The following is a 13,371-nucleotide window of genomic DNA, read 5'->3' on the forward strand; positions in this document are numbered from 1 at the left end:
ACTTCATTTCATTATACATTCGGAACACTTACAACATAAAGAACATAAGGCATATTTTTTCCTATTCTGGGGCTGTTATTGAAAAACTAAAACCTATCTTACCTCAGCTACTCCATACTAGAATAAACAGAATTGTGTTTTTCATCTGATCTGTACTGAAACTATCTAGCCATTTTACAGATAGACTAGCCTACTGTAGGAACAATGGCAATAAAGGACGCCTTCACTGATTTTTAACTTGCTTGTTTTGGTTTGAGTTTGGGTATTCCATAAATGCCATGAAACTTCCCATTGACTTTGATCTATTAAAATATCTCTCTACTTCTGCTTGAAAAATGCCCACAGATGACATCACTTGGAGGAAACTTAAGTTCAGTTTATGCTATGTTATAGTCAATCTGCTTTTCAAGAGCTCCTCCAGGTGACATGATCTGAACTGCTAATGATGAAAAACTCCTCCAGGTGATGTCATCTGGAGGATGTTTTCAGCTAGAGCAGAGAAATATTGTAATATAGGGAAGTCAGAGAGGATTTTAAAAGCATCAACGTACATTTACACTACACTAAAGCCATAGAGAGCAAGTTGCCTTTTAATAGTCTAAACTAGCTGTTTAGTTGATTTAGATTAAAATGTCAAGAAGACTTGAACAATATCTTTTAGGGTTTATGTCTCTCTCTCATGTAAATCTTGTGCTTGTCCTTAATTCGTTTATCCTTTTCTCTCCCTTTTCTTCCCATATATATTCTGAAACATACTGCAGTAAAAAGCATATTGCAGCTCTCTTTCAGTTCTCTTGCACACATGCCTCTTTCACTGTCTGAAATTTTTAAGTTCTCTTATTTAAAAATCCAACATCACACACTGCCCAGCACTCAGAGTTAATTAAATTAACAACTTAATATAACGTGAATACACATTAAGTCAGGAGCTAGATTGGAGTTGTTTTCAAGCTACCTTAAACTATAAAGCAACAAAAGTGATACATAGATGGGTTAAAAAAAATATGATGCAAAATAAATAACAATGTGAGGGTCATAATTAAGACATTCTTAGCTGAAGATGTCATATTTGATTTCTGATTACTTCAGTGCCTAATGACAGTGACTCCTGCAGCATGTTGACATCAGCTTGAAGATTGTATTTGTCATAGCATAGCACAAGGGGTTGGTGGATTGATATTTGTGGTAATAGTATATAACAGTTCTGAAGTGTTTCAAGATGTTCAAGAATCAAGTGTTCCCAGACTTTGTAGCATGAACAAGGGCAGGAAGTCTGTTTTTGTGCATTACTAGGTAAAGAACCTCTACAAATACTTACTGAGGTATCAACCTAGTGATGCTGTTATTTGATACTTAAAACATAACTTTCTATTGGTGGTATTAATATTTTTAGAATCACTTTCCCCACCCATATTAGGAAGCTAATTGTGGTGGTGGGGACTATTCTATATTAGTAAAAGTATTTCCGCTGACTTAATAGGAAATAATTACTGAATGACAACAGCAGGCAGGGCTTGTTAAAATGTTGTCAAGGGGTTGAACATGGTCAGGACTTCCTGCTTTCCTCTTAATGCTCATGGTCTGTCAGTCATAGCATGATGACAAGAAAAGCTTTGTATGTGGCTGCTCACCCTGCAGTACAGTGTTTCTTGTCCCATCCTCTCCTCTGCTCTTACTAGAGACTAAACGTTCTGTTTACGCTGACTGCTAGAAATTTGCAAGACTAAACATATTGAATTAACTCCACAGCATTTTTTAGAATGGCTTTACTGGGTGAACCATTAAATTGAGACTTAGAGCCAAATAGATTTTGAATTTTAGCTGAGTCAAACTAGGCTTGTATTGAGGAATGTGCAACTACAGGAGAGATTCTACAGCTCCTATGATGCACCCAACTTCATTAAATCTGGGGCTCATTACTCAAAAAGTAATTTTACTGTATGGGAATATCTGGCAGCAGTTATTCATTACTCATCATTACACTTTTACACCTCTAAGTGTATGTTGTAATTATTACAATTAGAAAAACATCTTTGAACAGTGTCTACAACCACTGTTCTTGCTGTCCCTTAGAATTTATTCATCCATATTTATGTCAAAAATCAGCAGCTAAAATATCAAACTGGTCTTGATATTGTCATTCAGTTATGGAATGTTAATATTACTGCACTTTATATCTCATTTGAGAATTAATAAAAAGAATAGAATGACACTAACAAACATTTTTGTATATTTACATTTACATTTAGTCATTTAGCAGGCGCTTTTATCCAAGGTGACTTACAAAGTGAGGTACTAGGCAAGCAAAAATCCAAGTCAAGGAGAAAACATCATAGTCCTATCAGAAAAGTGTTCACATTTCATGAGATATTGTAAGATTTTGTGAGATTTTGTAACTTTTGGTAAATGGTCTGCACTTCTTCTAGGCACATGTGTCATATAGACATATAATGTTCATCTTCATGGTGAGGGCTGGGTTCTGTGTTCTCTGTGTTCTAAGCAGTAATATTTCAAGTCATTGGGTTTGAGACCTGACAGATGTGCCATACTTTCCCTACACCGTGAGCCCAACATTCAGATAACCAAGCACATCCATCAAACAATATGATGAATTAGTACTAAGACAACTCACTAACTGCACAGATCGCCTCCCATCAGTAGAAACTGATTTGATAAATGTTTGTGCATACACAGAATGTGAGGTGAGGTAAACATACCTGAGCCACAGAAAAGATTTTTAAAAGTTAACCTTACAGACTATTCTGTAACCTAAGGGGGCCTGGTGGTTCAGTGGTAGAGCATTGTGTTGGGATGCAGAAGGCTGTGAGCTTGAATCCCACCTCAACAGGTGTGGCCCCGCCCAGCCACCTAGGACAAACCCTGGTGCCGGTCCCGACCCCAGACATAAATTGGAAGGTTGCGACAGGGAGGGTATCTGGCGTAAAAACACATGTCAAATCAACGTGGGTAACGTGTTCCGCCATGTTGACCCCTGAACCGACAAACCAAAAGCCGTTGGTTTTATGTTCTGTAACCTACGGTACCTTAAAACAGGGGAGATTTGATCACATTTTGTCAACATCACTCTCTTCATCACAAATTTACTTCTGAAGTGGAATCAACAATCAATAAAAGGCCTCATTGCTTCAAAACACAGATCTGAGAATTTTTTTTTTTCACAGCTTGGAGTTTGTGTCAGTATGTTTTTCTATTGTAACTCACAAGCCTTTTTGTTAGGCTTTGAGAATTACATTTTTAATAGCTTTCGATTATAAACATATATTCGGTTGTTTTGGGTTTTTTTGTGAATCTAATCTAATTTTGGTCATTTTGGTATTTGTTGGATGTAATAACAGAACATCTAACCAGTAAGTGGGTGAGAACATTTATTAATGTCTTAGAAATAATAGCTACAATAACATCTAAACTCAAGATCCTTATTTTATCTTTTAATAGAGCTTTGATCACTAACCTCTAACCAGTTGCAAATTAATAAAAATTATTTATTACACATTGTTGAGTTGAATTATTGTGCCTAATGGAATTTTACATACATATCAGTTGAATTTCTGTCCTGTACTGCAGGACACACTGTTATAATGAGAAAAGAGTGATAAATAAACCAAACAGGCTTTGTGTAAGCAGGCAAATAGAGAGCGGTGTCCTGCTTTAAAGGTTATGGTGATTGAGCATTAGCTGACTTAGTAAAAGTAATGTCCCCCCTGTAGCTAATGTCCCCTTGTCTGCTGTGGTGTCTCTATCACCTGCAACATTCATACAGCTTTAGTCAATGCAGCACCGATCTAAATTCAGTCTGTTTTAACAAAGTAGGCTGGCAGTAAACTGGAATATGCAAGTGAGCATGTTTACACTGAAAATTTTAACAACACCCTGCATGGGATTAATTTTTTTCTGCCTAAGGTAGAAAAACATGAATTGATGACACTGGAATGATAAGAAAAGGAAAATAATGCAGAAAATAGCAAACAATAAGGAAGAGTACATCTGATTCCCTGAAAGGATGTGAGTGTTTGAAGTCGAGGGTCAGCCAGATAAGAAGAGTTCAAGTTAATCTGTGGAGAGAGTGTGGAGAATAGAGAGCCAGAGAGAGTGTGATAACCAGACAAGCAGACAGAATGAGCCAGTAAATGAGAAAGAGAGATAAAGGAAGCATAGAATGCACCATCCTTCCTCTTCTCTTCCTTCACTCTCTGAGGGATTACTCTCATTTTGCTGACAATTGACTGACAGCTGTCAGATGCAGACACAAACCCCTTGTGTCAGTTTTTTTCTGCCCTCCCCTGTGCCTGCAAACGATCCAAACCAAAAAAATGGTGAAAATCAATATGGCCACAATCTCTATGGCTGTTCTAAATAATGATGCCCTGTCATTTGCGGTACTGGGGAATTGATAAGGACTCTGATCATTCTATTGCATAATTATAGCAGCCCTTGTGCCAGATAGAAAAAAGGGACAGTAAGGTCTGGGACATTTTCCAAGTTTAAATACTCTTGTCAGCATAGGAGAAGACACATACTGATGGTGCTGACCCAGTGTACCTAATAAACTAATAAGTGAAAATTAATAATTAATTTCAACTACATCAAAGTCACATATGTTCCTTTAATTAAAAATCAAATCTACATAAAATAAAAAACAGGCAGGTTTAACATACACCTATTGTCCATAGCAATTAATGAATAGACAAACTCACTCTAGCTACAAACTACACTGAAGGTGTATGAGAGACTGCGTGCTGCAGGTTGCAGCTCCATATGTGTAGATGCTGAACACTACCCTCTGTTAGAAACAGTGGCATTCAGCTCAGAATCTGTAAAGTGTAAATGAAATGCTAAGACTCAGTTTGCATTCATACTTAGAGTCACTCACACTGCTGAGCCCTTTACCAGTAAGGCAAGGAGTTATTATAACTGAACCTAAATTAATGGAGGAATTTGTATTTATACCACATTCACTACAAGTTGCCAAAGGTTTCCAAAGACAGACAACCATTTACAACTATGGACAACAGAAAGTGACCAATTAACTTAACATGCATGCCTTTAGACAGGAGGAAAGCCATGCAAACACATGAAGAACCTGCAAACTTCTCTCTGAGCTTTGAACCAGTGACTTTCTGTGGTGCCCTTAGTTTATTAAAAATCACACATAATTACCAATCTGTTAACATGTAGTAGCAACTTCTTCAGCCTCACTCATTTCTGCTTTTTGTCATTAGTTTTGCTGGATTAAAATGCTGCTAATAAATCTTGGAATATTGGAATCCTTCTGTTGTTCTTTCACACATATTTGCATCAGAAGTCCCACCTGTGGCCCTAGTCTGACCTGTACTGTAGAATGAAAACTCAATTCCTTGTGACCTTAGAATTCCAATATTAGCTTTCTTCAGTTATCAGTCAGACAGACTAATAAAATGTATTTCTTTATTAATTAAGAATTAAATGTTCTTAATTCTTAAGCATCCTTTATGCTGACATCTTCTGATGTTCACTGCTCTCTCTATCTCTGCTACCATCTACAAGAATGAGGCAAGAATACCACAAAACACATCTTAACCCCCTGGAGTTCCCATTAAACCCAGCATCATCAAATCACATAATGGTTCATTGTAAAAAAAAATATTTGGTAGATTAAGGCAAAATATACCAGCTCTATATTCTATGTTGGTAATAATATTGATTGATAACAGTATCCATACTTTAGTTTCTATCTCTCTCCTGTATGCTGCGGTTTCATCAATGAGGCGACCTCAGTGTCTGTGTCTGTGTAAGTGCCACTGCTTTCAAGTGCTGCTCCTGTCACAGCGCAGAGCAGCCACACTTTGCTCCTCATCCCTGCTCCCATATTTTAATCTTATATCAGATAACATTTTTTTTGGTTAGTGTGAATTAGAAAAGATGAGACATTTGTTCAAAATCCTAAAACTTTCTATGTTTCTGCAAGGACCTCTAGTGGCCATGCAAATTAAAATGCTCATCTGTTCTTTCATGGAAGTAAAAGTTCACTGTAATGATACAGAGCTTCACTCGTCTTATGGAGTAAATCAGGGAGGAAATGTGGTCGACAGAGAGTTTAACTCGGACAACTGTTTACAAACTGCTTCAGTCAATTTGTTAAAAAACAAAGAAAAAACTAAATTAACCCAAATTTTGAAGTGTATATTATGGCGATGGGTGATTAGAAAACATTCCAATTAAGATCATATGTCTAGTTTGTGGATAGCTTAACGACAAAGACTATAATTAGAAAAATCTGAAAATGCTCTTATGGTCGCTCTCCAAATAGGTGACATTTGGAGAACAAGACTATTTAATTTCTAGTTTACTTTTGTTTTTAGATTTACAAATACATTTTGACAGGTTATTGGAGAGATAATGTGTCTAATATCACTAAACCTAACATAAGTGTCAGCCCAGCAAGCATAATGTTTTTCTCAGGAAACTGACTTTGAATTAAGAAAACCTTCTCAAACTGCCTTCAGAGGAGTTAATAGTAAAATGAGTCACAAGCAGCTATACAGGGGCAATGTTGGGTTTTTGACTGCAGCTTTTACATGAGTAAATTTTTATATTTCAATGTACTAATTTCTTTGTCCAATATTGTTAACTTTTGTGTGAGTTAAAACTCTGGGTTGGAGATTGTTCATCGCTCATTGATTTTTTCTAAGTCATTCACATGTCTCTGGAGTGTGGTGACAGTGCCCACATGGCTAGTCACTGTAACATAACAGGATGGGAGGATCTAAAGGAGAAGATAACGGACATGGCTGGTAATTCCCATCAGCAGGCGCTGTGACTATTGGCCTGTGCAGCTGATGTGGGCTTCAATGGCAGATCCATCACTGCCAATGCAGCAGAGGGAAGCATCACTGAACTCCTCACCACCTCCTTTCCTTTTGCATTACCACTATTTCCATTACCTTCTCCCACTGCCTCCCTGTGGGGTGCAGCACCGCAGCTTGCATTGTTTCACTGGTAAGGTTAGAAAGGTTAAAAAGCAAACTAATCTATCAACCATAAAAAACATACCACATTAATATTAACAATTAATATTGCATATTGTATAATGGTACATACAGCATCGTACTACTAATATAGTCTGAATTTTCAAGTTAATTCAATTCAACTTTATGTCTATAGCGCCAATTCACAACAAAGTCATCTCAAGGCACTTTACAGAATAGAGTCAAGACTAAAAAGATGTATAGAGAGAACCCAACAAATTCCCCCTGAGCAAGCCCTAGGCAACAGTGGAGAGGAAGATAATTTGTTTGGTCAGATAATTTATATTTAGACAAACAAACCCAACAATAGAAAGACCATTGTTGTTACAGATATTCTGATTACAGATAATTTCACTTCCTTTACAGTCTTTTAATCAATGTATTAATTATGTGCTTGAAGTTTGACAAAGCTTCCTATGAACATATTTGAAAATGCCTTAAATATTACGTTTTTGAGTTCACATGTGTACTTTGCTTGCAAAGATGATTATTTTTTTTAAAAGCCGTTGTGGTGTTAAATAACAATCAAAAAATGACAAAAATGACTTAAAATATATGTCATATACAATACACTATACCAGAGCAGACACAGGTGCAGGAAATTCGATATTGTCGTGAATGGTCATAATACCAGATAAGTCACTTAAAGATTGTTGAATTACTGTAGCTAATGCAAATGCAAATACCAGAGGTGGAGAGGTCAGCTATATCAATTTAGATGTGACGAGCTGAAAACACTACAGACATAACTACCTGTAGATATAAGGAAGGTTGAATTAGGTTATATAGTTGTTTCCTGTCTTTTCTCTCCCAGGGTGGCTTTATAGTGCTGCAAAGTGCTACATGCTTCAACAAAAAAGGATTACTCTATGCAAAGAAGGACTTGAGGGGACTGAAGCTTCCCTCAGGATAAAACCTGGGGCACAAGTAGGGCTGAATTTTCTGACAACAATGCCCTCCAACATTCAGCTTCAGCTCTGACCTATGAACTGTGAATGCAATTGAGAATCTGGAACAGCGCATGAAGGAGAGAGACGAGGCTGTGGTCATTAATCACAAGACGCCCACTGCCCTAAACACACACACACGCACACAAACACACACACACTTACTCAGACTCTAAAGTCAATCTTGGCAGTTATATTTAAGGGACATTCTTCTTAATTAACAGTACCTCCTTTAAAGAGCCAACTTTGAGGCAGATTTCCTTAATTTACCCCCCTCTGGATTTAAAGAGTCATCCCTGTGAAGATGCATGCAGAAGAGAAAGAAGGGGAGATTTTAAACATTAAAATAGGTGATATTATTATTGACTTTAATGCCAAACACCAAGGTCAAATGTTTGGGCTGTTTATGGGAACATGCACCTGTCTGGGGAGGCTAAGCTTCAATCACACAGCTCAAGACTCACAGACAGAGGTTAGAGTTCATTTAGTATAAGGTGCCACAACAGGACTGAGTCACCTTGACATGTCAATTTCAAAGTTGTAAACCATCAATCTGCTGGGCTAGACATACAGTAACCCTGGAGGTCAAACCTCAGCTGCATACAAGCAACCTCACTTTCAATTATATTTCAATTTCAGACACACTTTTACATTTTTTAAATGCTCTCTCTTAGTTGGTTTCTTCATTGTCTTAAAAGTTTGGCTGTGTGTAATCTCAATCTGCAGTTGGACACACAGCGACAAGAAAGGTCAAAGCTCAGCAGCAGCAAGCTCACTTTGAATTAAAATTCAATTTCAGACACATTTTCAGATTTTTTTGAAAATAAAGAAATTTGGCCATGCATAATCTAAAAACTGAATTTCTTTGTTAGTTCTACACGGACATCCAGACAATTACGTAATTGGTCAGTCAATTAATGAAATATTGTCATGCTCTTAGTTGTTTTCCTAGCAACAATTCCACACATCAGGTTCCAGCTTCTCATATACGAGGATTTTATTCTATTACCTATTTAATAAAATAACACTAGGAAAGCACTATTTTTTATACTACACAGGTGATTCAAAGGACAGGCAGGTAGCCTCCTGACTTGATGACTCATTTTTTCACTTTCTTAATTCCTTGTATCTGTAGATATCATACTCAGGATCAAACAAGAATGAAACAATGGGAAAAAAGAGAAAAAGTATTTCAGACAAACCTATGGCTTGTGTGTTACCGTGAGCTCTTTAAGATATTATTGGACACTTTTACTGATTTTGCAAGTCAGTTCAAGTTAATACTATGTCTATATAAGATATGTTTGCATTGATCTAATCTTCATTTTCCTGGAAACAAATCATCTATATCACCACAAAGACTTAATGGTTAACAAGAGTTGTGTAACTGGACTGAGCTCAGACTAGTGAGATGGTAGCTATGGAATTTTGCTATTGTCTGAGCTCTTTTGTACTTGGCTCTCTCCAGGAGCAGGGTTTGAATAGCTCTAATGTGACACCTCCACGCAGCTTAAAGATAAGTAGCACAAAGATTGACCAACAAAGAGCAGCTAAGAGAAATGTTCACTTAGTCAACATTTATGCTAAAAAAACATAACTTTATACTCACCAGGATTCCTATTTCATGCCCATACAATGAGCTTGTCCAAATGCATGTAGTCGTGTGTGTGTGTATGTGTGTGTTTTGAGTTGCACAGCATGCAGTCATATAATTGAATTAATACTGACCTGCTCTTGATTTCAGCTTCAAACAGCTCGGTAAAAACATATTGCTTTTTTATATCATGAGCTAATTTACAGGTCTGTGGACTTAGGAGGGGTGTAGTGAGATGGGGCTTGAGGAGGAGATCAGGGGTAAGGGGGTTTACACTGTGTGAGCTGTGCTGTAGTATCTCAGTGGGGCTTTCTTTCCTTCCCACAGTGCAGACTGCTTGACACTGCAGGCCCCATTTGCACTGTTTGATAATCGCACTTTAATGTGACTGCTACAACTGCTGCCAGTGGGACCACTGCATCTGTTACTCCCAGGGGAGATAGAAAGAAGGAGGGAGCTTGGGCATGGTATTTTTTGGTGGGAGGCAGCAGCCATTGAGCCACCACCGCCTGGTTTTATGTCATGATGCTACACTGAGACCCAAGAGAGAAGCAAATCTCCTATTTCTAAAAATTATATTAGCAGTGTCAACAAGGCTCAAATTCCTAAATTCCTGCTGTAGTCAAAATATCTGACAGTAGCTTTGAAATAGACCACACTGATGAGATGAAATCTGTGTTATTATAACATTAGTCACTGCTGCAGGTGATGGTGGAAATTTGTTTAATAAAATAATAATGTTGGAGCAGAAAAAACAGTTAAAAGAAATGCAATTTCACTGGTTGTACTGTATAACCTCATACAACTATGGATAAGGCGCAAATAAGAAAATGAGAATATATATGTACAACAACAAATACTTTTAACCATAGATAATCACTCTTTAAAAGGCTTTGTCTAGTCTAACATTCCTGACACCATCATTGTTGTTATATAAATTATTGTTACTATGTAGTATTGTCAAAACCACGACAAAACATTGTTATTATCACAAGTATAATTTGTAGAACATTTGCTGAGATAGTTAGGTGAGGAAAATCATTTAAAGCATGCTACTGCAAAATAAAATGAACCTGAAAAAAATACTATAGCCTAGTATTAGAGATTACAGGGCTACAAAGATGTCTGGAGTTTAAAACAGAATCGAAATGAACAAAACAGCGTGTACAATATTAAAGTAATGTTTTGACAAAAATCATGATAATGCAGAAGGGAAATTTGCTGTCCAGGAATAATAAAAGCATTTTAATTAAATACTGAACCCATAGAAATTGGTCTGGCTCTGTCTTATACTGCCTGCTGTATAGCAGTCCACCTGCACCGTGCTGTTATCGGGTCAAGGCACGGCTCTCAGACAAGAAGCTTAAGAAGAGACAAGAGCCTTTAACACGAAATAAAACCATCAAAGTTCAGCTCTAATCCCCGCTGCTGTAGATAAGGCTTACTGTTAACGGGCTGCACAATAAGCTCGGTTTACTCTTGGCAGGATGGCTTTGTGTGTGCTTTTTTTCAGCTACGCAATTCAGTGCAAGCAATGCGACGAACAGGATTTGTTGTGAGAGGCGATTGGATTTTTCTCACCAGTGTGCCGTATTTAAAAAAACACACCTTTCCGTTAATAAAACGGGTTATATACAATAATATCACAGTTGAATTCTAAATTTATTAATGCAATCTAGGTTCATAAATAAAATCAAAAAGAGCACAGGGATATCTGAGGAAATATTTCAAGAAGAATATATGACACACATATTATATATATATATATATATATATATATATATATATATATAAAATATGTGCGTCTCTGTGTGTGTGTGTGTTCGTATGTGTGTATGGTTTCAGTACCCTGGAGAGCTCAACATTCACCAAGTTTGTGATTTACTTTGTCTTTGTTTTTTTTATACACACTAACTATAAACTACAAAGATCTAATAAAAGCTTAAATAAATAAAAAATCAAATATCAGTGTATATATTAACTCTAATTGATACAATGGCATTAGCACTTATATTCATTTTTTTATATTCAAGTGTACAGTAACTTTAAAATGATTACACCTGTTGGCAATGGGCTAGAAAATCTATAAGGTGATTCTGGAAAATAGGAAAGAATAATAAAATATCTATCGTTTTAAAAAGGCAAATAAAGTATAGAATTTAATGAATGTTCATCTACAACTAAAATTACAAAAGACCAGGATTTGGGCTTACTCTGTTTTCAGGCAGGTTTTGACAAAAAGAGGGATAATTTAAAAGGTTTAAAATAATCAATTTTCTTTGTATCTCTCCTTTTTTTACTAATCTGTGTCAGACGGAAAGATCCGTCTTCGTCTTGTTGTGTGTGTGTATAATACAGCTGAGAGTAAGGGCACAGAAAAGTTATTCTGTCTTGAAAACTACACTTGTATAGAACTGCTGGAATTAAATAGTTACTTAATACAACCAATACATGATCAAGTTATATATAATGAAGCAGAAGTTAATCGTGGTGATAAACTTTATTTTAATGGATGACATTGCATACAAGTAACTGCATCGGAAAAGTACATTTACTAAGTACATTTACTAAAACTTATTTCGTCGTTCCTGATTAATTAAACAATAAAAATATGTCCCATTGTGCTGTGACTCGTCTCACGCCTTCACGCAACTGTCTACCTGCGTGTGTACTGTAACTGTCCGACAGTCCCTATTGAGTTTTGGTCGGTTGGCGCCCCCTTGAGATAATTGTACTGCCTCTCCAGGCTACAGATCGCTGCTGGCATCTGCTTAGTATTTAAACAAGAAATATTTTTTATATACATACAATTTATATATACAAATATATATTTTACAAACATATATTTGTAATAAATAAAATATACTCATTACACAACGCCTTTCTGAAGATTTCTTATAAGCATGATGCTGTCAGCATTGTACTAACAGAAAAGCCCACCTGGGCAAGACACCTTTTTTAACTTCTTTACAAAAAGGTGACTAGATGAAGTTTGAATTTCTCTGTTACGTACCTCACATTTTATGAAGCCCATAACTGTTATTTACTTATGATGAGCGAACTTTCTGTCAGAATAAAATGAGCTGGAGAGAAAGTTCAGCTACAAGTAAAGCTTAGCGGGCTTAGAGAGCGAGCTGAACTTACCAGGCAAAGTGCATGCATCAGGAGAAACACGGCGCACCAACACGTCACCTGCATCCTCCCGGAGCTCAAACGTCCACTAATTTCCCTCGGCTGGTAGTGGCGGCTTTGCCGAACATAAATCCAGCTGGTATCCGCCTCACAGCACGGTCAAGCCCCTCAGCAGCCCAGGGGAAAAGGACACAAGGCACCCCATGACCGCAGACCAGAGCTTGGAGTTGAAAACTGGGAGGACGAAATAGCCTATTATACTGATTCTGCTGCAGGTGGGAGGGAGATCGAGAAAGGTCAGGGTAACTCAACAGTTACTTAAGAGTTAATCCAATTGCATTGAGCGTCAGGGTCATAGCTGTAAGCAGGTTCAGATCCTGGTTGTCTTTCAACTGGCGCGCGCAACGGTCGGAGCGCTCTGATCTGAAGGGAACGGGGCTGTCCGCTTTATAACGTGCGCCTACAACACAACCAGGGAGACTCTCACTCTGTGGGGGAGGGACGAGGTTACGAGGGAGAAAAAAGGCAGGTAAAGACTAATAAACGTGAGGAAATTGATCCGGGACGAACCAGGATGCAGAAACCTTTTCTCTTTGCTTTGCTTTTCTTTTAAAGATATGGGTTTCACGTTAGTTGCCGGGATGTGCGTTTGATAGGTATGTGCGAGTTGGTA

The 13,371-nt window shown here is 37.3% G+C and overlaps 1 protein-coding gene across 1 annotated transcript in view; it reads right to left on the minus strand.

Moving 5' to 3' along the window:
* Positions 1–13,160, minus strand: part of nxph1 (neurexophilin 1) — a 47,124-nt gene extending 33,964 nt beyond the window's left edge. Inside the window, exon 1 of the mRNA XM_067510680.1 lies at positions 12,711–13,160. Coding sequence (XP_067366781.1) covers positions 12,711–12,764 — 54 coding nt within the window. The 5' untranslated portion in view covers positions 12,765–13,160. The remainder of the gene's footprint in view (positions 1–12,710) is intronic.
* Positions 13,161–13,371: the final 211 nt, after the last annotated feature.

Source organism: Channa argus, chromosome 1, assembly GCF_033026475.1.
Source record: "Channa argus isolate prfri chromosome 1, Channa argus male v1.0, whole genome shotgun sequence".
In the NCBI taxonomy this organism is placed as follows: domain Eukaryota; kingdom Metazoa; phylum Chordata; class Actinopteri; order Anabantiformes; family Channidae; genus Channa; species Channa argus.